The sequence below is a fragment of the Gossypium raimondii genome, chromosome 8 (genome assembly GCF_025698545.1).
Source record: "Gossypium raimondii isolate GPD5lz chromosome 8, ASM2569854v1, whole genome shotgun sequence".
Classification (NCBI taxonomy): Eukaryota; Viridiplantae; Streptophyta; class Magnoliopsida; order Malvales; family Malvaceae; genus Gossypium; species Gossypium raimondii.
In genome coordinates, this window is record NC_068572.1 from 28,050,185 (window position 1) to 28,078,141 (window position 27,957).

The 27,957-nt window shown below is 34.2% G+C and overlaps 1 protein-coding gene across 2 annotated transcripts; it reads left to right on the forward strand.

The window, feature by feature from the left end:
* The first annotated feature begins 679 nt into the window (after positions 1–679).
* Positions 680–5,987, forward strand: LOC105791139 (polypyrimidine tract-binding protein homolog 2). Of its 2 annotated transcripts, none has more exons than XM_012619063.2 (11): positions 680–867; positions 997–1,211; positions 1,310–1,519; positions 3,332–3,394; positions 3,482–3,555; positions 3,862–3,957; positions 4,194–4,251; positions 4,546–4,650; positions 4,743–4,824; positions 5,082–5,194; positions 5,475–5,987. In XM_012619063.2, the coding sequence occupies exons 2-11, from the start codon at positions 1,026–1,028 to the stop codon at positions 5,844–5,846; spliced, it is 1,359 nt and encodes a 452-aa protein (XP_012474517.1). In that variant the 5' UTR covers positions 680–867; positions 997–1,025; the 3' UTR covers positions 5,847–5,987. The 2 variants fall into 2 exon arrangements, with proteins under 2 accessions (XP_012474517.1, XP_012474515.1); XM_012619061.2 differs by having other exon boundaries at positions 681–867; positions 968–1,211.
* The last annotated feature ends 21,970 nt before the right edge of the window (positions 5,988–27,957 follow it).

Genomic DNA, 27,957 nt, shown 5'->3' on the forward strand with positions numbered 1-27,957 from the left:
AGCATTTTTAGCTTTTGCGTGTGGAAATATACCTTTGAGTCAAATGACTTAATGTATTTTACGTAATATTTAAATTACCTATACAATTATTTTCTTATCAAAATTTATTTCAAATATATAACAATATATATTTAAATTTGTAATTATTATGCTTTAATATTTAAAATATATATTATATATTGAAATTAAATTTTATAAATAAATAATCATTAATAGTAATTAATTCAAAAATATTCATAATTTATATTTCATATGTCAATAATAAGTTATAATAAATTATTTTTAGATTATTATTGAAATATCATAATATTAACAATTTAAATATTATTTAAACACATATTTTTACTTTACAGCATTGTGTTTAAGATGAATATTTTATTTCTTAAAAAATTTAAAATAATATTAAAAAATTATATCTTAAATTAAAATATTGAAAAATATTTTTCAAAAACAATTTTTCTAAATATTAGTATTTTTCAAAAGTAGTCGTAAATAATTCTCCAGTTGCACGTATTTATATTCCACAGCAACGTGGGCACCAAAGTTTAAGAATCCGAAGACGCTGCCTTAGTGGCCAAAAGGCCCAAAACGAAAAGAAAAACCGCTGCCTCGGGTCGGGTAAAGTCCGCTCCTTTCGTTTCTGAAGAAAAGTAATAAAAGAAGGGAAAATACAATCCAATCCAATCTCTCCTTCCCTAATACATAACGCCCATCGGCGCCAAAACCCAGGACGATACCCATCCCTTAATAAAATCAAAACGAAAGGAAAGTCTACCATACCAATTTATCTCAAATTCCTTGAAACCCTAACTTAACGAACTTCAGAAGTTTCCACGGATTTTCTCATTAATTTCTTTTTCTTTTCAGGTTTATTTTATTCCCTTAATTTCATTGCATTTTCCTGGTTTTGATTGATCTATGTATATATTTCGATTTTGAATTAAACATATATTCTTTTGGCATCTAGGGTTTCTGATCTGTCTTCTCTTGCCAAAGATTTTTAGAGGGGTTGATTTCCGAACGGGATGGCCTCGGTATCAAGTCAGCCTCAGTTCCGTTACACTCAACCCCCATCTAAGGTGCTGCATTTGAGAAACTTGCCATGGGAGTGTACGGAGGAAGAGTTGATCGAGCTGGGGAAGCCATTTGGTAAGATCGTTAACACCAAGTGCAATGTTGGAGCCAATCGTAATCAAGCTTTCATTGAATTCGTAAGTTTAATCAGATTTTTTTAAAAAATTCTGGTCAAATTTCTTCCACCATGTTAGTGAAGTTAGTAATTAAATATATGTTTTTGTTTACCTTTTAGGCTGACTTGAATCAAGCTATTGCCATGATATCGTATTATGCTTCATCTTCAGAGCCTGCTCAAGTAAGGGGTAAAACGGTCTACCTGCAATATTCTAACAGGCAAGAAATTGTAAACAACAAAACGACCGCAGATGTTGCCGGGAATGTACTGTTGGTAACAATCGAAGGTCAAGATGCACGGCTTGTCTCCATAGATGTATTGCACTTGGTAAGGATGGCGTATGTCTTTTCTCCTTTTGGTTTAGAAGGGTGTGAAGTTACTATTTCTAAGTTGTTGTTTGATATGAGTTTATGTAATAACTAGGATTCTGTAGTTTTTGTCACGCTCTTTTGGAGAAAAACTTTTGTGTTTTGACATGAATGTGAATGGATCAGCAGGATCATGTCAAGGGAATAATCTCCAATGGCAGCTTAGTGCATCGTGAGAAAGAGAACATGTGTGTTTGTCTCCTTTCTCCTTTCCTTAACACTGCCTCTCTCTTCCTTACTCTTCCTTACTTACCTCCTATTCCTACCATTTAGGATTTTTTTTTTCATTTCTTCTTCATGTGCACCCTTGGACTTTTTAGATGTTTGGTGTCACTATGTTTTTTGTTTGTGCTGCTACTGGCAATGAAGTTTGTGCTCCATTTACATTTTTTTATTTTTGCATATATGGTCTGTATTATATATTTGTTCGATATAATAGTTGCTAGTTTTGCTGAGTGCCAAAATCGTCACTCCTCATTGAACATGAACAAGGTAGTCAAGTGCTTCAGATTTCTTGGCAATAAGGTGAAGCAATGTCCAAACAAGTGTCTCAGACCCTGAATCGATAGTAGCATTAAGGGAGGTGCATGCTTAGGTGCATAGGGCACTGTCTTATTAGAACAAAAGGTGCTTAAGGCAAGTGCCTCCCTGAATTGGTAGTTCTTTTTAGAAACTTTGATTAGGCAGCCAATCATCCATGTAACCGGCTTTGGTTCTTGTCCATTGTGCCCTTTATTCACAAAATTGGACTGTCATCAACATTAGCTTGTGAAAGATCGAAAGATCCTTCTGTCTGTTTCTGCTCATGCTAACATATTTATCTTTCCCCATTTTGGGATAAAACTTTATTTACAATTATTAATAGAAGCTCTTAGTGATATAGGAGTAATATGAGGCAGCTAGTTGTCACAGTCTCAGTTTTCTCTTTTTATTTTCTATATATCTGTTATTAGGAGTTAATTGTTTGCCTGGATATAATTCTACTAAAGAACCGGGTTATTTATCTTAGGTACATTCCAACTTTTTATAGAGACATGAGTGGTCTATGTATATATATGCGCTATATACATGCATATATAAATATATATCAAAATATTTTACAATTAGGTGCCTATCATTAGTCCTCAGTTAGCAGTATCTTCTTTCTGCCTGGGGTTAGCCTGATTCTGATTCTAGAATCTGGTACTTATAGCAACTTTTTCCTTTGACATCCTCCTTCATGGGCTTTAATGATTAAAATCCTAGAGCAATTAATATCTGTCCCCTTGTCTGCAGTTTGCTGCAATTTATTTGAAGCAGGTGGAGACTGGAGATTTACATTTTATCCTTAGGGAAGAATGGTGATTGAATTAGTTTCTTAACTTATAAGTTGAGAGAAATGTTATTTCATAGAACTTGATAAAAAATGAAATTTGAGCAGTCTGATCTGTAGCCTGGTTTTATTTGTAAATTTCTGAGGTTTCATAGAAGTCCTTTGTTGGATTTTTCATCTTCACTCTTTTCATCTTTTGTGGCATTACACCATCCTGGTGAAATTAATTTGGCATGTATTGATCTTGTCAATTTCCTTGTAAAATCTGGGTTTGTCAAACTGTAGTCTGTTAATAAGTTATATTGTCGTCTCCATGCTGAATATTGTGGATATGTTAACTTATCTCTATTCCTTATTTTCTGGCAAACCTTTTATAGAACTGAAGATCGGAATTGCTTTTTGGAGTAATTTTGCTTGATTTTTGTTAGTTCATCTTTGTAAAAGTATTAAATAATGCAGGTATTTTCAGCTTTTGGATTTGTGCATAAAATTACTACCTTTGAGAAGACAGCTGGATTTCAGGTCAATGAATTAAATTTTCTTTTGGTATCTGTTGTTTTTTTTTTGGCTTTTGAATTAAGCTCAGTATATATCCTGCTTTTTGTGTAGGCTTTGGTGCAGTTTTCAGATGCAGAAACAGCCACATCTGCAAAAGGTGCCTTGGATGGACGAATCATCCCTAGGTGACGGTTGTATTAATTGTTAGTCACGGTATTTAGTCCAACCGTAATGGACTATTTAGCTTTAGATGTGGTCCACTTACATTGAGCACATATGTATATTGGGCCCTTGAACTTTTGGCAGATTGTTTCTGTTAGGTGTTACAACATCCTCACATATTTGGATTGTTTTAGTTCTTGATAAAGGATAGAGACAGCTCACTGATTTAGAATTATAGTCCAAGCGAGGGTTGTAATTTTGCAGCTTATGTTCCTTTTGTTTTTGAAGGTTTTCATGTACATTGTACTCACTTTGTCCTGGGTTTTCAGGTACCTGCTTTCTGAAAATATATCTCCGTGTACACTTAGGATTACTTATTCTGCTCATACAGATTTGAGTGTGAAGTTCCAGAGCCACAGAAGCAGGTATTCCTTTATCTCCTCTTTGTATCTGATTCCAGATTCATAGTACTTAATTGATTCCAGATTGTTTATGAAACAATTATTTTCCTGGCAGATAGTAATTTTATTATGTACATCATTCATCTCTTACATGTGTTGCATCACCCTTCACTGGGGTGTGCAACTCATCTCTCTGCTAGCGTTCTCCATTTTTCACTATTTTATAGTAATTGTACATATTGTTTGCCCATTTCATTCAGAGATTATACCAATCCCTATCTTCCTGTCGCTCCTTCGGCTATAGATGGAAGTGGCCAGGTAAAGAACATACTATTAACAATTGTGTCTCTTAACAGCGGTTAGAATTTTCATTTATTCTCTGTGAATTATTTATGGTACAGTTTCTTAGATCAGAAAACCTTAGTTTTCATCCATGTCACTTCCCTAAAATTTTTAAAATACTTGTGTTTCTCATAAAGGTGTTGCATGCATCAAGATTTTTATACTAGAGAGTTCAATAATATTGCTGCATTACTGCACTGGACTCGGTAGTGTTATTTTTTTTATTTTTAATTTTTCATTATTAATGAAATTCATTTGTCGTCATTGCAGTTTAATTTGGGTCTTGATGGGAAAAAACTCGAACCAGAAAGTAATGTTTTACTTGCATCAATCGAGAACATGCAGTATGCTGTTACCTTGGATGTGCTACACATGGTATTACTGAAAGCAACTTTTATTTGTCTGTATAGTACCTCAACTAACACTGATTATTTATCATTTTCTCTCTTTTCGTTGTCCTGTGTTAGGTCTTCTCTGCTTTTGGTCCTGTTCAAAAGATTGCCATGTTTGATAAGAATGGTGGACTACAGGCACTAATTCAGTACCCAGGTAATATTCGAACATGTTATCAAATGTGAATAATGGTCCTGTTCAAAAGACCATTATTCACATTTGATAATTTCTGACTATTGGTGAAAAGGTTATATTTTTAAATTGACCCTACTTATTCATATAAATTAATCATTAGAATTTATGACCTAATCCATTATGCTTTTTATATTTAAGGCAAGAACATACAAAAGAGTTTGGACACATTATTCCAGTATTCCCTTAAATTTAAGTAGTAATGCTTTCATGTTTTGCAGATGTTCAGACAGCTGTTTTGGCTAAGGACACCTTGGAAGGGCACTGCATATATGATGGAGGATTTTGCAAGCTCCATCTCTCATATTCACGCCACACTGATCTCAGTATAAAAGTATTTGGAAAATACAATTTACTGATTGTTATCTAAATGATTGGTTTTGATGCAATAATTCAGCTTGGTGGCAAAATTGATAGCCACGCATTTTCTTTGCACTTGCTCATTATGTTTTCTAGAAGGGTGTGAGGAGGGAAAGGGAGGGGGTAGTGTCTCAGCCATGTAGTCCTACCCTTCAAATCCTGCTATGTTGTTTTTAAATTTTGTTTGAATTACATGGCTGATTTTGTTTGATCTCGAGATTGCCACATTAATATGGTTGGTGGTTGCATTACAGGTCAACAATGATCGGAGCAGAGATTACACAATCCCTAACCTGGCCATGGTTAACCCTCAGCCTTCAACATTGGGGCAACAGCCAGTTCAAGCAATGGGTGGTCCAGCTGCTCATCAATACAATGGGACTCCATATGCTCCAGGGTTACAACAACCTACAATGCCGCCTCAGCCTTCAGGTGGATGGACCTCAAGTGTTCCGGCAATGGCACAGCAATCCATGCCAGTGCAGATGAGTAATCATCATCCTTACATACCACCAACCTCAATGCCTCAAACGAATCCCGGAATGATGCGAATGCCAGGCCAGGGAGGTGTACCACCAGCAGCAGCAGGTGGGGCAATGCCTCCTTACAGATCCAATCAGATGTAATAGCATCTGTATATCTATCTAATATTACATAAAAACTGAGTTCGGGTAGCCTTAGCCGGCCACATGGTGGGTGATCACCACCATTTTTAATTTTGAATGGTGTCATGGTAAGCATTTTAAGGACAATATTTTTGGCTATCATGTTCGTTTCTCGGAATTGCAAACGAGTGGAGAGCTGAGACTCAAAAGAAAAGATATCGTAGATGTGTTATATATATATATATATATATATATACACAGAGAGAGAGAGAGAGAGAGAGAGAGAGAGAATTTTGGCTAATCCAAAGTTGAATTAAGAGATTAAGAGATCATGTTATTTGGAATGAAATAAAATTAAATAAAGTTATAGAGGTATTTTAATGCGGTAAAGTCACGATTTTAACATAATTAAGATGGTTCTTTTGTAAATTATATAATTTGGTAATTAATTTAGCTTATTAACTAAAATTAATTACGAGTCCAAGTTATATACGTGGGCCTTAAGGTTACTCAAGTTTAATAAAATTAATTAAGAGTCCAAGATACATATGTGGGTCTTAAAGTGACTCAAGTAGGGCAAAATAAGCAGACATATTTCATATTACTTTTAGTAGTTCTCAACATGTTAGTAATTGTGGTAAAGTTCTATTAATTTTGTTCATGTTGGCTAAATTTACCTGACAACAATTGCAAGATAACATCGGTGGCCAATTCCTCATTTAGAGGGAATCTAAGTTTTTCAAGGTTTTCAATATAGCCTATCATTTTAAGAACGTGAGTTTCCACAGTAATTCCTTCCACCATTTTGCATTGAAATAGAGCTTTAGAGGTCTTATACCTCTCTTGATGTGCTTGCCCCTCGTATAATTCTTTGAGGTGCTGGATCATATCATTGACAACCATATCCTCATGTTGTTTTTGAAGTTCAGGAGTCATGGTGGCAAGTATTATACATCTTATGTTTATCATGTCATCAAGATGCTTCTTATAAGAATCCTTGTCAGCTCTAAAGGCATTAGTTGTTGATTCATTAGGAACGAGTTCTTCAATGACATATAATTTTATTCTTGTTTGAGGATAATCTTCAAGTTACAGAAACCAGTCATTTAACTTGTCATTCTCAAGGACAGATCACTATAATAAAGAGTTTGAGTTGTTTGCCATAATAAATCTACAATAATAAAATATGTTCATGAGTAAATTTACCAAGTTTACTATAATCATTAAAAGGGCTTTATCAAAAGATGCTCCCACTATTTTATTCAAAGCAGATGAGCCTCATTAATTTCGAAAAATTCTTTCTTTAAAGTTTTTCTAGTGGGTAATGATCCATACTTCACCTCCTTTCAAGTCAGTTTTAGCTTTACTCTCAAGATTATTGTTATTTAGGTAAACAACACTTAAAAATTACATCATATGTAACTCATTATTTGGTGGACAACTCTTGTTTCAATCATCTCATGATTATCCAAATTTCTTGCCTGTTGGTTTCTAATCCTATTAGAATGACCTAGTTATGTTATTAACCAATATTATAACTGACGAATATCACTTGCTTATTATTCTCGTTTGACCAAGATAGATATAAGTACTCCGCTTTAGCAGAACCCACGTATCAATCGTGGCTTTAACGAGGGTAAATATTGGAAAGCAATCTTAACTTAATATTTTATTGATGGTATTTTTTTTTTCAATTCATCTCATCATTAATGGTCAACATTAGTCCAATTAATCTTTTAATTGATTTTATCAATTTCCTATAAGATGCATGCTAACATATTATCCATTGGATCACATACATGAATAAAATAAAACAGTAAATAAATGCAATAATTATAGCCCATAAAACTAAGGTGGTTCCTCCAAAGCCAATGGGAGAACCAAAAGGTATCCTAAGGGTGCAAGTCGCTTCTCAAGCTTCTTTTCCACCTTAGATAGCTCAACCTTCATCTCCTCTAGTTCGTAACAGCTCGTACAATTTACAATTACAACTGAAATGTATCTTAAGGGTGCAACTCGTTTTACATATGAGGAAGTAGGATGAGAAGAGAAATACAATAGAAAAATAGAAAGGCATGACACACTGACCCTATTTATAAGATTACAACATTTGTAAATTATAAATCAAATGGGCTATCGAGCTATAACTATTCATTTCCAACCACCATGCAAATCAATCATAACATAAAACATATGATATGTTTTTTATTCAATCGCTTGTTAATGTGAATAAAAAATTGTCCCTACAATTAATATTGCATACGCATAGGGGTCATGGGGTAGAGCCCCCTGCTCGGACAACGATAAACCCCGGTGAAATGTAAGAAACTAAACTTAGATGTCTGTAGAAAAAAACATCACTCTGTGGCAATTTTTATCAAAAACAAAATATTTTCAACATTTTGATCTATGAGCCTTCTTACTAGAACAACTTTTGTTCCTTTTTCGAATGTTACCAACAAGGTAACTATTAACTTTGAATAACAGAAACCCCACTGCCCCAAGACAAATTAGTTAACGCTTAACAAATAATATATAAGACCCAATAGACATCAAAATTAATGATTAACATTTAATCAGTGGTTGAGAGGAACATATTATTACATATGTTTAACAAATTAATCATACACAGTTTATTAAGTAGATTACCTGTATCATATATACATAAGACAAATCAAATAAATCAAATCAAACAACATGTATCTCATGCAATCTCATCAACCAATCAATTTAATCCTGAATGAGTATCGTACAAGTGGCTCCAATATCAGTGTTGGGATGCCAATACGCCCTATGGTGCAGCGGAAAAAAATATTCCTGCAATCAACAACTGTGGATCCAAGTACGAGGAACGAATCAGGTTGAAACATGGTTGAAAATTTACCTTTTCGATCTAATTCCCTTGTGCAATGTTGATCCCAAGCCACAACAAAATTGTTTCGACCTTTATGTAGTCCATCCAGTTAAAGAACGAACAACAAATATTCTTTTGAACCTTTCAGTGAGAATTTTCAAAAATGGCTGCTAAGCCATCTTTTTTCTTTCCTTTTTTTGGTAACCTACATACATTTTGGGATTGTATTCCTTTTTCTTAATATTACATAATAAAAATGGAATAATTATTTTTTTCATATTTAGAGAAACATACTAAAAATATTAAAACATTATATTATTTCCAAAAGAATATTAATTTCCTATTTTTTTATCTTTGACCGAAATTATTATTACTATTTATTTTAATAATTTGACAAACTATATTCGATTAATATTTCATATGAATCAAATTCATATATTAATTTTAACTATGTTCTCTATTTGTGTACAACAAGTTTGTACATCTAATGCGTTTAATATTTAACTATCAAATTAAATTAATTCATGTGACAACTAAACACAATACCTACTATGTTTAGATTTTGTTCTCTTCAACCATGGGGTGTGACCTTGTAGGCTATTGTAATGTTAGTAGTAATAGAATAACATTTCTAATGTTACAAGCAATGAGTGGCATCTGGCAATGCATCATTTCTACCCAAGTTACAAGAAGTCATGATTCGATATAACCTTTCTGTAATAATTCTTTCATGTATTATATCATTTTATCCTTTATATCTAGATTGAACACAAGTCATGGAATAGTCACACTTGTATAGTCCAATCTCATATTTCTTGATATTTTGAGTACACTACAACAAAAAAAATAAGTCTAATATCTCATATTAACTTATTTAAGCATGACCATGAATTTCTAGTCTCACTCCATCAAGTGGCCTAAGATATTACTCCCATTATGTAGGAGGGACAAATCCTATCTTGATCAATCATATCCCACTACATAGATTGTGGCATACCCAACATCAGTCTTTATAGTACAACCTATTACGGTAGACGTCTGACTATATCAAAATATACGACTCACGATGTTGGGACAATGATGATCTCAAGTCTAAGGATCGTATACATAGTTATCATTATGAGTAATGTTGTGACTATTACATAATAATCTAAAAAACATACTCATAGCGGGTCAATCTAGGATATTGTTCTCCAACACATACTCATGTATTGATTTTGACATCCCTACATAAATGACAACACTTTGTCATCAATCAACTACACATTAGTCTTAATGCATTATTATTGTTCAAGCCCATAATAGTACTTGACTAAGGACCTTTTAAGAATAACCATATTATTCTTAGGACTTTATTATTAATCAGTTTATTTACACATACAAAAAAAGAAAAAGAAATAACAATGACAATGTCTTATGTTAACAAACAAGGTAAAACTAGTATGTGACTACAATCATCTTATGATTAGTCTTTGGGCAAACTCTAACATCCACAAGAAACTGAACACCCTTCGCTACCCTCTTTTTCAAGATTCCATGAATTCTCAGCCTTTCAACTATTCCATAACCTTAAAATCATGTGTAATAACCTTTCTGACAGTGAATCCGTAGCGGACAACCATGACAACATCTGATAAAGGGAGGTAGCAAATAACCTTTGAGCAATTCAACGAAAATTCCCTTTACAAGAACGAGGAGTTTTACGCGTTCTTAAAGGAGACCGAGAAGAATCAATAGGTAGACGTACCTTAGATGAAGGTAATATTTTAGGGAAAAGAAGTTTCTCTCTCTCTCTGCCCCAAAGATAGCGAGATACCGATGGGACAATAGGAGTGCTTGTAAACTCTAAATAATATAGATATTTCAACACTCTTTTATTTATAAATTATGCTAATTTCGAGTAAAAATATAACACTTTCTGTGGTTTTATACTTAATTTCAGGATATTTTATTATTTCCATGAGAATGTGTTAAGTTTATGAATATTATGTTAATTGCATGTTATTTTGTTATTTTTTTGGATTAATTGGGCTAAGGGAAATGATGACAAAATTTTAGTTGTATTTGGGTCTTAGATAGGTATAAGTTGAAAGAATGTAAATGCAATCACATGGACTTCAATTGGTGATAATCCAAAATGAATTCCAAAAAGGCTAAATATTACCTAAATAAGAAGCTCAAAACCAATTCCATTTACCCAATTTTACCATAAAATAAGTTGGCAAAATTCATTGCTAAATTTAGCAGTCCCTAAACAACCTTTTAGACTCCCAAATATAGGAGATATGACCCAATATTGCACCAAATAAAATCGGCATGAAAACTTAGAAAAGGCCTTCAGCCGTCCACCTTACTGCTAAAAATAACAGTTAAAAACCATCATATTTGACTGTTTACTCTTCGCATAAGTTCATCTGTTTACTCTTCGCATTGTGATTTTAACTTAAAGATGAGGAGGAAAACTACCATGGGAAGTCACAAGGAGCAGTCGCATATAGCCCCCTACATTCAACTGTTTGCTCTTCACATTGTGAAATGGCTGTGGATAGCCCCCCTCGGCTATTCTTTCTTACCCTTCTCATTACTATTAAAGTATTGTTTTCTATGTCGAGAGACAATGTTACATCTCATGTTTATATTTTCATTTTAATATGACATGATTTAATTTTGTTTATTCAAAATGGATATGAATATTGATTTCAGTTCATTAGTATTTGTTTCTTGAATATTCTGTGCAAATGATTATTTCATTCATTTGAGTTTAAATCATGTTTATACTTGTGAATGTATGGCCAACATTTGTAGGTTATTGAATTAACTGTTTAATCTTGGAAGAGATAATAGTTAATAAATGTAAAACCTAAATGGTGCATATCATGTTGATTTTGGAAGATAATTTTTGTATGCATAAATTGTGTAAATGCCTGGGAGGGTGATTTCTAAGTTAGTTTTTTTGACATAGGGGTATGTTAATTAACTTAGGAATAAAATGGGACTTCGGGAGGAGCCTATGCCTTAATTAAATGGGTTTAATGAATTTTCATATTGCCACAAACCTTTCGTGGTATTCTTTTTATGATTGCTAATGAATTCTTGTAAAAGTGAAATATTTTATTTTAGTCTATTCATGTTGTTTTATATTATTGCTTATATTTATTTCATGTTGTGATCATTTCTTGCAAGGCATGTTGCTTTATTTTATCGGTGTTTGAATTTTGATTACTTTCATAACTTAAAATTGTGATTTTCATTAACAATATTCTTTCTTATTTTGTTTTTAACCAAATTGATTAGAATTAACTTTGTAAATAATTCACTCAATAGTCCCTGTGGAGACGATATTCTTTTACTCACTACTTATTACTTGTACGACTGTGTACACTTGCACGTAATCATGTGACAATAGTGCTACTTACAACCAACAAAGTATCCGATATGAGAGCTGAGTGTGAAGCATCTGGTGGGACACCGAAAATGAAAGAAAGCCATTAAGTGAAAGTCATACCTAGATATGTTGCCAAATTTCGAGGTGATAATTCGATGGATGCATGAAGCAGGACCAATCTATGAGAACTATGCACGAAAAAGGGGATTGAGGCTGTCTCAATTCCCAACAGTAAATTACGAGGCAAAGGTGAAATCCAGTAAGATAATGATAAAAGAAGATTTAGAGGAGGATCCGAAGGAAGACCCCGAGGAATATCTGATGGAAGACCCAGAAAAAGATCCTGAAGGAAATCTAGATTTAGAGGACAACCTAGATGAAGCTAAGGAGGAGTCTAAGCCTAATTCTGACTAATCCTAAACATTTTTTATTTTTATTTTGGATTTATATTTTTAAGACTAATTTTAATTTTGGTTGATTTTTATTTTTATTTAGTTTATAATTAAGATTTTACTTTATTATATATATTTGGTATGTTTAGTCTTCTTTGTAGGAACCCCATTTTTTTGAAGGCACTACAAATTTGAGCCAAATCACGAGGAAGAGCCAGTCCCACCAATTTTGTTACACTTATCAAGCTAATCAGGTAATCTCTTTCCTTTATCTTTTATTGCACATTAGGGACAATGTGCCGAATAAAGTATAGGGGTGACATAGGAAATTTTTAAAATTTTAAATTTTTTTCTATTATTTTGCTTTGTTTTGAATCGTTTTTAAAATTTTATTTTGTGTGTTTTGTTTGTGCTTGAGCTTGTAGAAATACAAGTGATTGGTTAGGAGCATATACCTAGGTTGTTTGTTTAAATTGTAAATTTAGCACGAAATTAAATAATTTAGGTTGTTTATATTTAGACTAATTAGTTCAGTTTTTAGGCGCAAATAGGAAAAATAGATAAAATATACCAAGTGGTAATGGTAGATATGAATAGGTAATTATATTTGTAGAAGTATAGAATGTTGAATTAAAAGAAAATACTCGGTAAAATACATGGTTATTGAAGCGGTGTAGTATGACTAGTATAACTTTTATAAAAAGTGTCCGAAAAAATCTCAATCGTATTGATAGAAATAAATAATAAATAAATAAAATCATAAGGGATTATTGGGGAAATATTACTTCATTATAATTCAAACCATGTACAAAAATAAACCGAGTAGAAAAAATATTGAACTAACTATACCTTACAAAATAAATACTATATTCAGTATATACATTTTAATGGAGATATATATATTTAATTTTCTTTAACTTGTTTACTTTGTAATTTATTGAAGTAATCTGTTTAGATGTAAATGACTTTGTATTGTTTCAATTTCTAGCTAGAGTTATATATTTAGACAAATCTTTCTAGTGTATGTTTATTTCTTGTTTTTAGTTCTAGTTTCTTTTAGGTTTTATTTTGTTTTGTTTAATTTGCTTGAGGACAAGTAAAACTTAAGTGTTGGGGTAAATGACTTGAAGTCACTTGTAGTAGTTATTTTAGGTCATTTTCACATTAACGAGTTTGTTTTCTTGACATTTTATAATTAATTATTATATTTTCAATATTAGTAGGTTAGAGACTAAAAGTTAATAAAATAAGTGCTTTTATGTATTTTCTATTATTTCGATGACTCGTAAGACCAAATCAGGTTTTATGAGTGACTAATGAGCTAATTAAGTGTGTAGGATGCTAATTCCGGTCCAAGAATACAAGGAATGATGATTGGCCCGCGAGAAAATGGAGCCTGATAGCATAACGAAGCTGCCAAGGCAAAAAAATACAATTTACATTGTGATGAAGAGCTTCCTCTTGTCTCGACGACACAATGAAGAAATGGGAAGAACGGCACGGGGGTGACGTCGTGATGAGGAACATCCCCATGTCATGACAACGTGACGATGGCGGGCCAAAATATAGTTGATTTCCTTCAATGAAACTTTTGGGAAATTTCTGTATTTGTACCCTAACTTTTAGTAAAATATTTTATTTATTGGTATCTAAGTGTATATCGGGTTGAATGGTCACCAAGTAGCCCGTTGCCTATATAAGCAACCTTAGGGTCACTGAAATTGTGAGTAGAATTAGACCTAGATTGTTTTAGTTTTCTTTTCTTTTCATGTTCGTGTAGTTAGAACTTTTCTATTCTGATGTGAAGGCAATTGCAAGCGGAGATTGCTCCAGCACTACACTTCAATATATTCATGAGCTTTCTCTTATCTCTTATTCTTTTATTTATATCTTCGTTTCTTTGATCAATTAGTGTTTGTATGAATAATTGAATAACTTATTGTGCTTATTTTATATCTTGCATGGTTCGATTAATAAACTAATTTATTTGTTAAGTAATTATTTATTTGAAATTGATTATTTATTCAAGGGTACTTATTATATTAGGGAGTGATGCCCCTAATAGAATATCAAGAGAAGTGAAACTGGAAGGGTATCCTATCATGTGTAACTTGTGTTGAGCGGTGAGACTGAAAGGGTTTCTATATATCTAGGAAGAGACCGGAAGGGTGACTTAGGTGGTAATCCTTAGTGATGATGAACCAGGAGGGTAGTCATAGCTAAGAGTGATAAATAATTCAATTTAGGACAAGTTATTATTTAATCAAATCATTAAAGATTTAGTCAATCATAGGCTAGAGGCTCGCATTGTTGACACTATGAATAAGAAAGTTCATTAGGTTAATTATAGGTTAACTAGTTTCATTAATATTTTTGTTTGGATTAACACTACTAATTCGTGACTTGATTAGATTAGTAATTATTTTCTATAATTTATTGAATATTAATTTCTCCAATCAACAATCTCTTGGGTATGATCCTTAGAATACTTCCCAATATTTGGTTGTACACTTTACTATATTACAGTTTGACCTGTATGCTTGCGGACACCGCCTATTTAATTTAATATATTTTTGGTGTGATATTTTACTATAAATGATAACACGTTTATAGGCAGTCAACAACGACACCAACAACTTGACCACCTCCAAACGAGCTAACATTTGACTAGAAATAACTACACCAAAAATATATGAAACTAAGCAGTGATGTTTGTAAGTATATGGGTCAAATTATAATATAATAATGTGTTACAATGGAACATAGGGAAGTATTTTGAGGATCATACCCAAGGGAGGATGGATTAATTCTATTGAAAGTCTCTTTATAATAATAAGTCTAAATAGTAATAATTAAATCCTATAATAAGATAGATCATAAAAGAGGTTAATATCGAGAACTAAATACTAAAGTAAATAACAACAAATAAAACATAAATGATGAAACCGATTAAACCAATCAAGAATATTAACTAGTTTCAGGGGTTGTAATTAACTTTGGATTAGGATTTTAAGGTGGATTAGCTATTAACTAACCAATTATTAGCTCCCGACCTCACTTTCTCAACCAGGATAAATTACGTTTTACTCGACAAACTTATCTCCCGATCTCGCTTAACCTTTGATTACTTCCTATGCTTGTTAAGCCTGGGTTTTAAGAATGCATAATTTATATAAACTAATTCTAGAGGAAACCCTTAACCCTTAATCGACCGTATGTCATGCCATGCAAGGCCTATGGTGTGACACAACATGTTTTTTGTGCCTTTATTGGTTTGTGTTGTGCTCTCACGACTCAAAAAGGTTGAGCATCACTCGTCCTTTACCCAAAGATCCATTGGGCCTCTAGTTCATCATCCTACACACTCAATTACACAAATTAGAACTACCTAAGGTGATGCAATCTCGGTTTAGTGGAAAAGCCGATTCGTTTAGTTGCCCGATCGTTAAACGAAGAAGTATGTCTTGGTTTTAAAGTTTAAAAGAAAGTAGGCTAAATTTGGTCAAATATGGTTTAGGTTTAGTTAGGGAATGGTATTGGTTTTGGTACGAAATGGGGTTTGGTATAGATACGAAATGGTATAGGTTTTGGTACAAAATGAATTTTGGTGTAGGCATGAAAGGGTATAGGTTTTGGTACGAAAATGGATCAAAAAGGTCAAGAAAGAACCAACACAAAAGTGTTCTTTTACAATGAAAATGAACAACTATTTATAATGTTCAACTAGGTAGCCGAATGATCTTCTTCATAGCTAAGTAAATTGAGCTAGAATGAGCTGGAAAATTCCAAAATTAAACATTGAATTGGTGTAGCTAAATTCAACCAATTGAAGTCCAATGGGCAGCTTCTACACTAAGCAAATGAACTTGGAGAACTTGGATAGGTGCATGGCAGCAGCTAGGTTCGGCCAATGAGCTTAATGAGCTCATTAAAATGCAACTATTGGCTAAAAAGATACCAGCATTAAAGGAGACCGTGAATAGCCAAAATAAGTGTGAAAAGTCAGCCTTGAAGAGTCCTTTAGGTGTAAACATGCCCAACTGAATAGTCATTGGTGTGAACTCCAAGTGTGAACAGCATTACGTTGTTTTGTTGAGAAATGAATCAGCTGAACATTCACTTGCATGTATCGCCAATTTCATTGTATCTATGGTGCATGCATCTTGCTTAAATACTCTCCCACATTCGGCCAACCTACAAAATAGATGAATCAATTTAAATTAATTTCACATTCAGCTGAACATAACTAAAAAACATAATCTGGACAATTTAAATTCACATAATTAAAACAAGACACAATTAATTAAGTTAAGACACAATTAATTCGGTTAGGACAAGACACATTAAAAACATGCAATAACAAAAACATATTTATAAGCTGTAAGATTTAAGACAACTTAATAACATGCAATAAAAACACAATCAAATGCATACTTAAATTTGTCCAGATTTTAGACCAATTAAACAACGATTATTAATTGAGTTATGTATAACTAATTTAACTAACTCAAATAATTATTCCAGCAACTATATTAATGTCTAAATGAAATGGAGCTGAATTTGAGCTAATTTGAGCTCATGGGGCTGAAATGGGGCTAAATTCAGCTTGCAAAAATATGCACGGAAGGTTCATAAAGCTGGTACGAATGTGCCCAACACTTCCAGTTGATATCTCGTCCCAAAGTTGATGAGATAAAACCGAAATGGCTTCCTTGAATTGTTTAGCACGAGCTCGCGTAATCAGTCCTTGAGGAAGTACAATAGGATCCTTGCTCGAGCTAAGTTCTTTGCAGGGCACGGTCACATCATTCCCCCCTCTTCAAAACGACTTGTCCTGAAGTCGAAATCTGCATCAAAGGGAGATAAATCAGAGACATTGAAACTGGCGCTAATATTATACTCACTTGGAAAATCAAGTTTGTAGGAATTGTCGCTGATACGTTCTACGATTTGGAATGGTCTGTCTCCTCGAGGGAGTAATTTGGACCTCTGTTGGGCTGGGAATCGCTCCTTGCACATGTGAACCCAGACCCAATCACCAGGTTCGAACACAACTCGCTTTCGTCCCTTGTTGGCCTTTTGCGCGTAGATCTTCGTTCTAGCCTCAATGTTATTGCGCACCTTCTTATGTATCTCCTTCACATACTCGGCTTTCTTCTTTGCATCTGCATGAATAAGCTGATCGTTAGGCAGAGGCAATAAGTCCAAAGGTATCAAAGGGTTAAATCCGTAGACTATTTCAAAAGGAGAATATTTGGTTGCCGAATGAACTGATCGGTTGTAGGCGAACTCGATATGCGGTAAGCATTCCTCCCATGACTTTAGGTTTTTTTGGATGATCGCTCTAAGTAATGTCGATAATACTCAATTGACCACCTAGGTTTGGCCGTCAGTTTGGGGGTGACAAGTGGTTGAGAATAGAAGCTTGGTTCCGAGTTTCCCCCACAAGGATCTCCAAAAATGGCTTAAGAACTTGGTATCGCGATCGGACACGATCGTTCTCGGAATTCCATGCAATCGTATGACTTCCCTAAAGAAAAGATTGGAAATATGGACGGCATCGTCAGTCTTAGTACATGCAATTAAATGAGACATTTTAGAGAATCTATCTACTAATACGAAAATAGAATCCTTCCCCATTTTTGTTCGCGGCAACCCGAGAACAAAGTCCATAGAAACGTCAATCCAAGGGCCCTCGGGTATTGGCAATGGAGTGTACTATCCATGGGGTTGAATTTTAGATTTGGCCCTTTTGCATGTTATGCAATGTTTACAAACTCGTTCAACATCTCTCTTCATTTTAGGCTAATAGAAGTGCTCTTAAAGGGTCAACATAGTTTTGCTAATTCCGAAATGGCCCATAAGTCCACCGCTGTTCGCCTCGAGCAGAAGGAGTTCTCGAATGGAACTTCGGGGAATGCACAATTTTCCTTCCTTGAAAAGAAATCCTTCATACCTATAAAACTTCTCAACCGATGCATTCTCACAAGCAGCAAATATTTCACCAAAATCGTCATCATGAGCTTATAAATTTTTCAACAAAGAGAAACCAAGCAAATTGGAATCAAGAACGGATAATAAAGTGTACCTCCTCGACAACGCGTCTTCCACAATATTATCTTTACCTTTTTTGTACTTTATGACATAAGGAAAAGACTCTAAGAACTCAACCCATTTGGCATGGCGTTTATTCAGTTTTTGCTGGCCCTTAATGTGCTTCAAAGCTTCGTGATTAGAGTGAATCACAAACTCTTTCGACCATAAGTAATGTTGCCACGTCTCTGGGGCTCGAACTAAAGCATACATCTCTTTGTCGTAAACGGGGTAGTTGAGGACAGCTCCACTTAATTTCTCGCTAAAGTAGGCAACTGGTCTTCCATCTTACATCAACACAGCTCCTATTCCCACACCTGAAGCATCACATTGAATTTCAAACATTTTAGTGAAATCAGGTAAAGCTAGTAAAGGGGCATTAGTTAAATGCTCTTTAAGTAAAATAAATGCTTTCTCTTGTTCTTCGGTCCATTGAAAGGCAGAGTTCTTTTTTATCACACTCGTTAGAGGTGCGACTACAGTGCTAAAGTTAGGCACGAATCGCCTATAAAAACTCGCCAATCCATGAAAGCTTCAGACTTGGCTTGTGCTAGTCGGTCTCGGCCACTCTTGGATCGCCTTGATCTTTTCTTAATCTACTTCCAGGCCTCTTGAACTAACCACAAAACCTAGAAAAACAACGTTGTCAGAGAAAAAAGTGCATTTCTTAATATTAGCATATGAAGTTTCCTTTCTAAGGACTTTCAAAACTGACTTGAGATGCGTGATATGATCTTCCAAAGTTTTGCTATAAATAAGGATATCATCAAAATACACAACAACAAACTTACTAATGAAAGATCTTAACACATAATTCATTAACCTCATAAATGTACTAGGGGCATTGGTTAGGCCAAATGGCATGACCACTCGTACAGACCATGCTTGGTTTTGAAGGCCGTCTTCCATTCATCGCCTTCCCGCATTCGAATTTGGTGGTAACCACTTTTTAGATCGATTTTTGAGAATAGCTTGGCACCACCTAGTTCGTCAAGCATGTCATCCAAACGAGGTATCGGATGCCGGTACTTAATGGTTATTTTGTTCACGGCTCAGCAGCCGACGCACATTCGCCACGTGCCATCTTTCTTTGGTACCAACAGAACGAAGACGGCACAGGGGCTAAGGCTCTCACGGATGTAACCTTTTTCCATCAATTCTTGAACTTGCCGTTGTAACTCTTTCGTTTCTTCAGGGTTCATCCTATAAGCTGGCCTATTTGGTATAACAACACCTGGAACAAGATCAATCTAATGCTCGATTGTACGAAGAGGTGGTAATCCACTCGGAGTTTCGTCGGGAAAGACATCTTTGTAATCCTGTAAAAGAGTCAAAATTGAAGAAGGAAGGTTTTCAGGTAAGTCGGTAGTAATAAACATGTTCTCCTTGTATATGAGCACAAGAAGCGATTGTTTCAACATCAAAGCCTTCCGTACATCACTAGCTCTCACAAACACACTCAATTTTTCACATTCTTTTTCTTTCTCATTGATTTCTTTTTTTACTCTCTTTTCATTTTCTTTTGCAATTTTGCCTCTTTTTTTCTCAATTTTCTTTTCTTTTTGATTTTCACTATTTTCTTTTACTTTTTCTCTCGATTGTTCTACAGATTGCTTAAGCTTGATTTGGTCTTCATAAACTTGCTTCGGAGTCAATAGGGCTAAAGTCATGTTTCTCCCCATATGCTTAAAGGTATACCAGTTTGAATATCCATTGTGCAAAACTCGACAGTCAAATTGCCACGGGCGTCCTAGAAGCAGGTGGTCCGCATGCATAGGGACAACATCACAAAGAACTTCATCAGAGTACTTTTCTATGGAGAAGGAAACAAGTACTTGCTTGGTAACCTTTAGTTCACCACTATCATTGAGCCATTGGAGTTTGTACGGGCTCGGGTGCTTGGTGGTTGGCAGGCCTAATTTCTCCACCATTAAAGTGCTTGCCATGTTCGTGCAACTGCCACCATCAATGATGACACTACATATTTTCCCTTAAACTTGGCAACGCATGTGGAAAATGTTTTCCCGTTGTTGTTCTTCTTCGACAGTTTGGATGCTAAGGCTTCTCTTGACAACAAGAAGCTCTCCTTCGGGAACTTGTTCAATCTCTTCTTCTTCGTCAAAAATCGCTTCGGGTTCATCATCAAGTTCTTCCTCAGATTCTATGTCTCCGTTAGCACGAATCAACATAGTACTTCGATTTGGGAGTTGACTTGTAATATGCCCTCGTCTAAGGCATTTAAAACATCTGACGTCCCTCGATCGGTTAGAGAACCCTTCAACAGCCTTGCCTTTGCTCAATTCAGCCACAGATTTATTCGTCTTGGATGGCACGGGGGCTTCTTTGGTTCGGTTTGGTGGATTAGTTTTGCTAACGCCTTGGCTCCATTTAGAGGAAGTCGCAGTAGGATAGCTTCAAACGACGCCTTTACGTTTCAATTGCTTTTCCACCTTGATGGCCATGTGTACCATGTCCACCACTTCGACATAATGTTGTAATTCTACAACATTGGCTATGTCACGATTAAGTCTCGCCAAGAAACGTGCCATCGTTGCTTCTCGGTCTTCTTGGACATCGGCACGGATCATCGCAATCTCCATCTCCTTGTAATAGTCTTCTACATTCCTCAACCCTTGAGAAAGGCTTTGGAGTTTCTGATAAAGCTCCCTATGATAGTAGGATGGAATGAATCGTCTCCGCATAAGTGCCTTCATTTCAATCCAAGTGGCTATGGGTCGCTCGCCATTTTTTCGTCGACTTGTGGTGAGTTGGTCCCACCAAATCATAGCGTAGTCGGAGAATTCGATTGCCGCTAACTTCACCTTTTTGGCTTCGGAGTAGTTGTGGCAATCAAAAACGAGTTCTATCTTTTTCTCCCACTCCAAATATGCTTCGGGATCAGACTTGCCTTGAAATGGAGGAATGGCAAGTTTTATATTCTTTAAATCATTATCGACACATCCACGCTCCCTTTGGCCTTGATGTCATTGGCCTCTCCGTCGGTCGGTTAGATTTGACCCTTGATCACTTTCGGCCTCACTAGGGGCATCAAAGTCTTCTTCGGGGTCTCGTTGCCTTCCGCGATTTCTTCGTGGACTTTGAGGTATTCTCTCTTGTCGACCTCACTCTTTGACTAAATCAAGCCTTTCTTGTATAGGCTCGAGCTTGCGATCGAATAATCGCTCCACTTCTCGCAACAAGGCTTGTAAGTTAAGATCCGGGACATTACGAATAGGTTTTCTTTCGTTCCTTTCAGCCATGTTCCTCTCTGGACTTCTAGACATGAAGGAATTTTAAAATAAAATAACCTCACCACAAAATCTCACGTTCACTCAGAAAGAAAAATTAGTGTCACACACACTCGTGTTTGCGCTCTTCTTAGGCTTTTACCTTCTCTCTAATTGTGCTCACACACTCGTGCCTTTTTCCACTCGATTTTCTCTCGTGATTTCGTAGGAGACTCGATGTGACGTTATCGTAGACTAGGGGTCGACTTCAAAAGGGTTGCAAAGGATTGACATTAGGTTAAAAGGGTAGGCTAAAAGAAATAAGGATTGTTTTTAAGATGTGTGGCGTGAAAAGAAAGAAAGAAAAAAGAAGGTGTTCGGGCTACAAAATGTAACAATCTTTTGTCAATTCACAGAGCTTGAAAACAAATCGTTTGAACAGTTTTTTTTAAATCACAAACTTTTTCTAATTAATTTCGTAATAATTTTTTTAATTTCAAATTTTTTTGTCGAATTTTTTTTCACGTACCTATCTCGGGATGACTTTGGATGTCTGTACTTCTCGTTTTAACCAGCTTTGATACCAAATGATGTGATCTTGGTTTAGTGGATGAAGCCGAGTCGTTTAGTTGCCCGATCGTTAAACGAAGAAGTATGTCTTGGTTTTAAAGTTTAAAAGAAAGTAGGCTAAATTTGGTCGAATATGGTTTAGGTTTAGTTAGGGAATGGTATTGGTTTTGGTACGAAATGGGGCTTGGTATAGGTACAAAATGGTATAGGTTTTGGTACGAAATGGATTTTGGTGTAGGCACGAAAGGGTATAGGTTTTGGTACGAAAATGGATCAAAAAGGTCAAGAAAGAACCAACACAAAAGTTGTGTGTTGACCCGAAACTTATAAGACCTTAAGAAGTTGAATTTGGTAAATTAGGAACCTTGACCCGATACTTAGGTAAGTATGAACCAAAGGTATAGGTTGAACGCCACACTCGGTTTAGGGAGTGATAAGTTCAGAAAAGAGACTCGGGTAGACGCCACTAGATGCTAGATAAGTCTTATGGGTCTCGAACGAAATTTGAGAGAAAAATGACTCACAAATTCGGCAGCAATTCATTAACAATAATGCCAAAAGTCCTTTTACAATGAAAGTGAACAACTATTTATAATGTTCAACTAGGTAGCCGAATGATCTTCTTCATAGCTAAGTAAATTGAGCTAGAATGAGCTGGAAAATTCCAGAATTAAACATTGAATTGCTGTAGCTAAATTCAACCGATTGAAGTCCAATGGGCAGCTTCTACACTAAGCAAATGAACTTGGAGAACTTGGATAGGTGAATGGCAGCAGCTAGGTTCGGCCAATGAGCTTAATGAGCTCATTAAAATGCAAATCTTGGCTGAAAAGACACCAGCATTAAAGGAGAACATGAATAGCGAAAATAAGTGTGAAAAGTCAGCCTTGAAGAGTCCTTTAGGTGTAGACATGCCCAACCGAATAGTCATTGGTGTGAACTCCAAGTGTGAACAACATTATGTTGTTTTGTTGATAAATGAATCAGCTGAACATTCACTTGCATGTATCACCAAGTTCATTGTATCTATGGTGCATGCATCTTGCTTAAATACTCTCCACATTTGACCAACCTACAAAAGAGATGAATCAATTTAAATTAATTTCACATTCAGCTGAACATAACTAAAAAAGTTAATCTGGACAATTTAAATTCACATAATTAAAACTAGACACAATTAATTAAGTTAAGACACAATTAATTTGGTTAGGACAAGACACATTAAAAACATGCAATAACAAAAACATATTTATAAGCTGTAAGATTTAAGACAACTTAATAACATGCAATAAAAACAAATTTAACATGCATACTTAAATTTGTCAAGATTTTAGACCAATTAAACAACGATTATTAATTGGGCTGTGTATAACTAATTTAACTAACTCAAATAATTATTCCAGCAACTATATTAATGTCTAAATGAAATTGAGCTGATTCGAGCTCATGGGGCTGAAATGAGGCTAAATTCAACTTGCAAAAATATGCACGGAAGGTTCGTAAGGCTGGTACGAATGTGCCCAAAACTTCCAGCCGATATCTCATCCCAAAGTTGATGAGCTAAAACCGAAATGGCTTCTTTGAATTGTTTAGCACGGCTCGCGTAATCGGTCCTTGAGGAAGCACAATAGGATCCTTGCTCGAGCTAAGTTCTTTGCAGGGCGCAGTCGCATCATAAGGCGCATGTCAGCCTAATAGGTCACAACACCCACAAATTTGTGTAAAAACACTTATTTTATTAAATTTTAGTACTAACTACGAAATACCAAAAATACAATAATAAATACTAAAAGTGCTAGAAAACATGCTCCTTAAGTGCGAAAATATACCAAATTAACTACTACATTTGACGTCAGGTCATGAACCAATAGTTAAAATAAATGATCAAATACTTCATATTATTATTACATCCATGCACAATTTAACACTTCTCACATATCATTTATTATCATCACAATTAAGCTCATATGTTTCCGTTCATTTTAACAATTCATTCATTTTTGAGCCTAATAGCTCTTCCCTACTTATTTGGCCCCCCAAGGCTTATTTTGGTTCTTCTTCATATTGATACACATCTCGATTCAATATCATTTCTTTGTTTATAACATTTAACTAATTTAAATATTTATAATCTTATTAACTTGTCACAGGCTTAGAATGGACACACAGATCCAACCAACACACCAATATGATTCGATCAGTCATAATAAACTATTAATTCATTTTATAACTCTTCTATTATTTTCCTCCTCCTCCTCTCCATTTCGCATCCTATATGTACATGTATTTATATAAGAATCTTTGGTCTTTAGTTAGGCATGCTTATATGTAACATTAATTATTCTTTTACTATTTACACATATATTTTTAACAAAGTTGTCTTCTTGAATAACAATTACTAAATTATTTATATCTTGACCTAAAAATTTGAAATTAAGATCTGCTTTTGATTTTTGAAACTAGATTCAATGAAATTTTACCATAAAAATTTTAGAATTTCTACTTAATCCATTTAATACAGTTTTGTTTTTCAAATCTTCCCCTGTTCTGCTACTTGGCAGCTCTAACCCTTCTTTACTAAAAATTAAATATATTTCAAGACAAGTCTTGTATTATGCTTCTATTTGTTTCCTTGAAAATAGAATCGTTAACATTTTTGGCATAAAATATCATCTCCTAAATTTTTTGTAGAATTTATAATGAGTTTTCAAAATTAAAATAGGAAACTCGCAATCATTCGACCTTGTCTCATAAAAATTATTAAATCTCATAATCTAAAATTACATTTTGACACTGTTGGTTTATGAAAAACTATACTCAATAATCTTTAATTTAATGTTTGATTCAACCTCTAACTCGATTTCTACAATTTTGGTGAATTTTCAAATTTGTACTACCACTTGTTCATAAAGTGTTTAGTGAAACATTTTGCTCTTTCATGATTTGATTAAGTTTGTTCTTCTCATTTCATTATACAACATAATACATTCTAACCAAATTCAATGTAAATTCATATAATCACTAAGTTACACAAATTTTCATTTCGATCAAATTATTTCTCTAGTTCGATAACAATCCTAAACATAACATTCTAAACTCAAATAATCATTTCTAGTTTACCTCGATATTGTACTTTGGAAAAAAAATATATAAGAAATATAATGATTCAAATTATAGAAATACATATATAACATGACTTAGTTTAGTAAGTTCCATATGAATTAACCTAACAAAACAGTTGTAACACCCCAAACCTAGCCTAGAAGTTATGACCAGATATAGAGGAATTACGTCAACTTGTTCAAAAGCTTTTGTTTTAATCAAACTCGATGCATGTTTCGAGGGCATAAAAATTGACAAAACTCTCATAGATGTTTAGAAAAATCAAAGTTCGAAAACACTTATTTAAAACCCAGAATTTGAACACATAATTTTTGCTTATAACATACACAAATGTAAATACCAACACATAATTTTTACTTATAGTGTTCACATATGTGAATATTAGATCAGAATGACACAATACTAGAGACATATCAAATTAGAATGTCATATTTCCAGAACATATATCATATCAAAATGTCATATCATATCAAAACAAATCCTACCCCCATTCGTTACACACCAATTTCGTCCAACCAATCATACCAATAGGACTACATGAGTCCATCCAATCACACTGGGTTGTGGTGGTATGCCACTTATAATAGTGCAGTTGTGCTGCCAAACATATATTGCAGTTTAACTGCCAAAATTACAGTAAAACTGCCAAAATACACTTCCTCCTTTCAATTTTAACCCAACCCCATGCATGTGATATGTCATATAGAAACAGAATCAGAACAATGGCACGCTTAACAAGTAATCTCATCTGGCGATTTTAGAAGTTTATCTTGTATTAAAAGATCAGATTAACAGAAACAAAATCGTGCCATAATATCACAAAACATGAGTATTAGAATACAACATATTCATTATCACATAACAAATCAAATACCGCAGAATACAAGTCAGAGCACTTACCTTAGATTCAGAATTAGTAAGCATTTTAATACTTCCCAATTGTTACTTCATCGCGTTTCAAAACATATGCTAATCATACTTGATTAACGTTTAAACATAAATAATTATTGCACATTTTTTACTTAAAAACACACATTAAATACAGTATCATACTATCAGATTTCATATTTTTCAAGTCATATTTAAGTCGAACGGACCCCACGGAGGATCTAATTAAAAATTTCAAAGTCAAATGGGCTTAGGTGAAATTTTTCAAAAAATGGGCCCACATGGTCTTGTGACCACACAACCCAACTAACAAACCTGTATGCCCCACACGGCCTCACACATGCCCGTGTAGCCCACATGGCCTAAATGGCCCAGGCCGTGTGGCTCATACAATGATGTGAGTTTCAAGGCACAATTTTAGACCAATGGATGTGATGGGCTCACACTACCTCAAAGCCCAACAAAAATGTCAAAAGCCAAGCAAATCAAATCAGGGTTTGATAAAAAAAAAGATTCAAGGATGAATCTTTTTAAGGAAAGGGGGAATGATACATGCACGAATGAAGTAAAATTTATAAAATTCCATTCACCGAAGCTGACAATTTTCAAGTTTGGGAAATCAATAGACTTATGATGACTTTTTGGATGAGAATCTAAAATTTTTAGGTTGATATGTCTTCAAGGCGTTTGAAGATCTATCTCTCGACTTCGAAAGGCGTTTGAAGATCTATCTCTCGACTTCGAAACTCACTTTGAATCACTTGATTTTGAGTTCAGGAGATCAAGTTATGACTATTTTAGCGAAGACTACGCAGGTAAAATTTCTGAATAGAATTATGACGGGAATTACAAGTTTTGGGATTTTAATTCGAGTTTAAATCATATTGGGTTCGAGTTTTAGGCTTAATTTTTATTATATATGAGTCCAATATTGTATTTATCAGCTCTTATTATTTTATTATTCAAAATTTTTAATAATTATTAAGAAGTTTAAGTTATTTAGGAGTTTTATGTCAATAAGAAAGTTTAGTTTAAAACTACTTCTTATTTAGATTAATTAGAGTTCTAGTATACTTAAGAGTTTTATTTAGATTTATTTAGCTAGCCTATATATTGGCCTTTGCATTATACACAAATAATTCAATTCATTATTATTCAACTTCTCTTTTGAGTTTATAAATTCTTTTTAAGTTTTCTTTTTTAAAGAATTTCTCTTGAGTTTCTTTTAGAAGAGTTTTAACAATCTTTTCAGATTGTGGGGATCATATTCAAACTTTTTCTTGCCAAGTTTTCTTTCTTTGAGGGGAAATTAAAGTCGCTTGAAGGGGGTTGTGGATTCTTTGTGCTTCAAAGGGTTCTTAGGACTTTTACATACCACGTTCTATCTTCCCATCTATCTTTTTTATTTTCTTCATTATTGTTCTAATCGTAGATTTATTATTATATTTGAATTATCTTAGTTATTTCTTTTAATTTTTTAATCTAACTTGGATTTGATTGCGTTTTAGGTTGTGTCAAAAATCCAATTTCTTTTCGAACGTCTAAAGCCCTAAGTCAAACCCATGACTTTGACAAACTTTACGATCCGCTTTCGCATTCA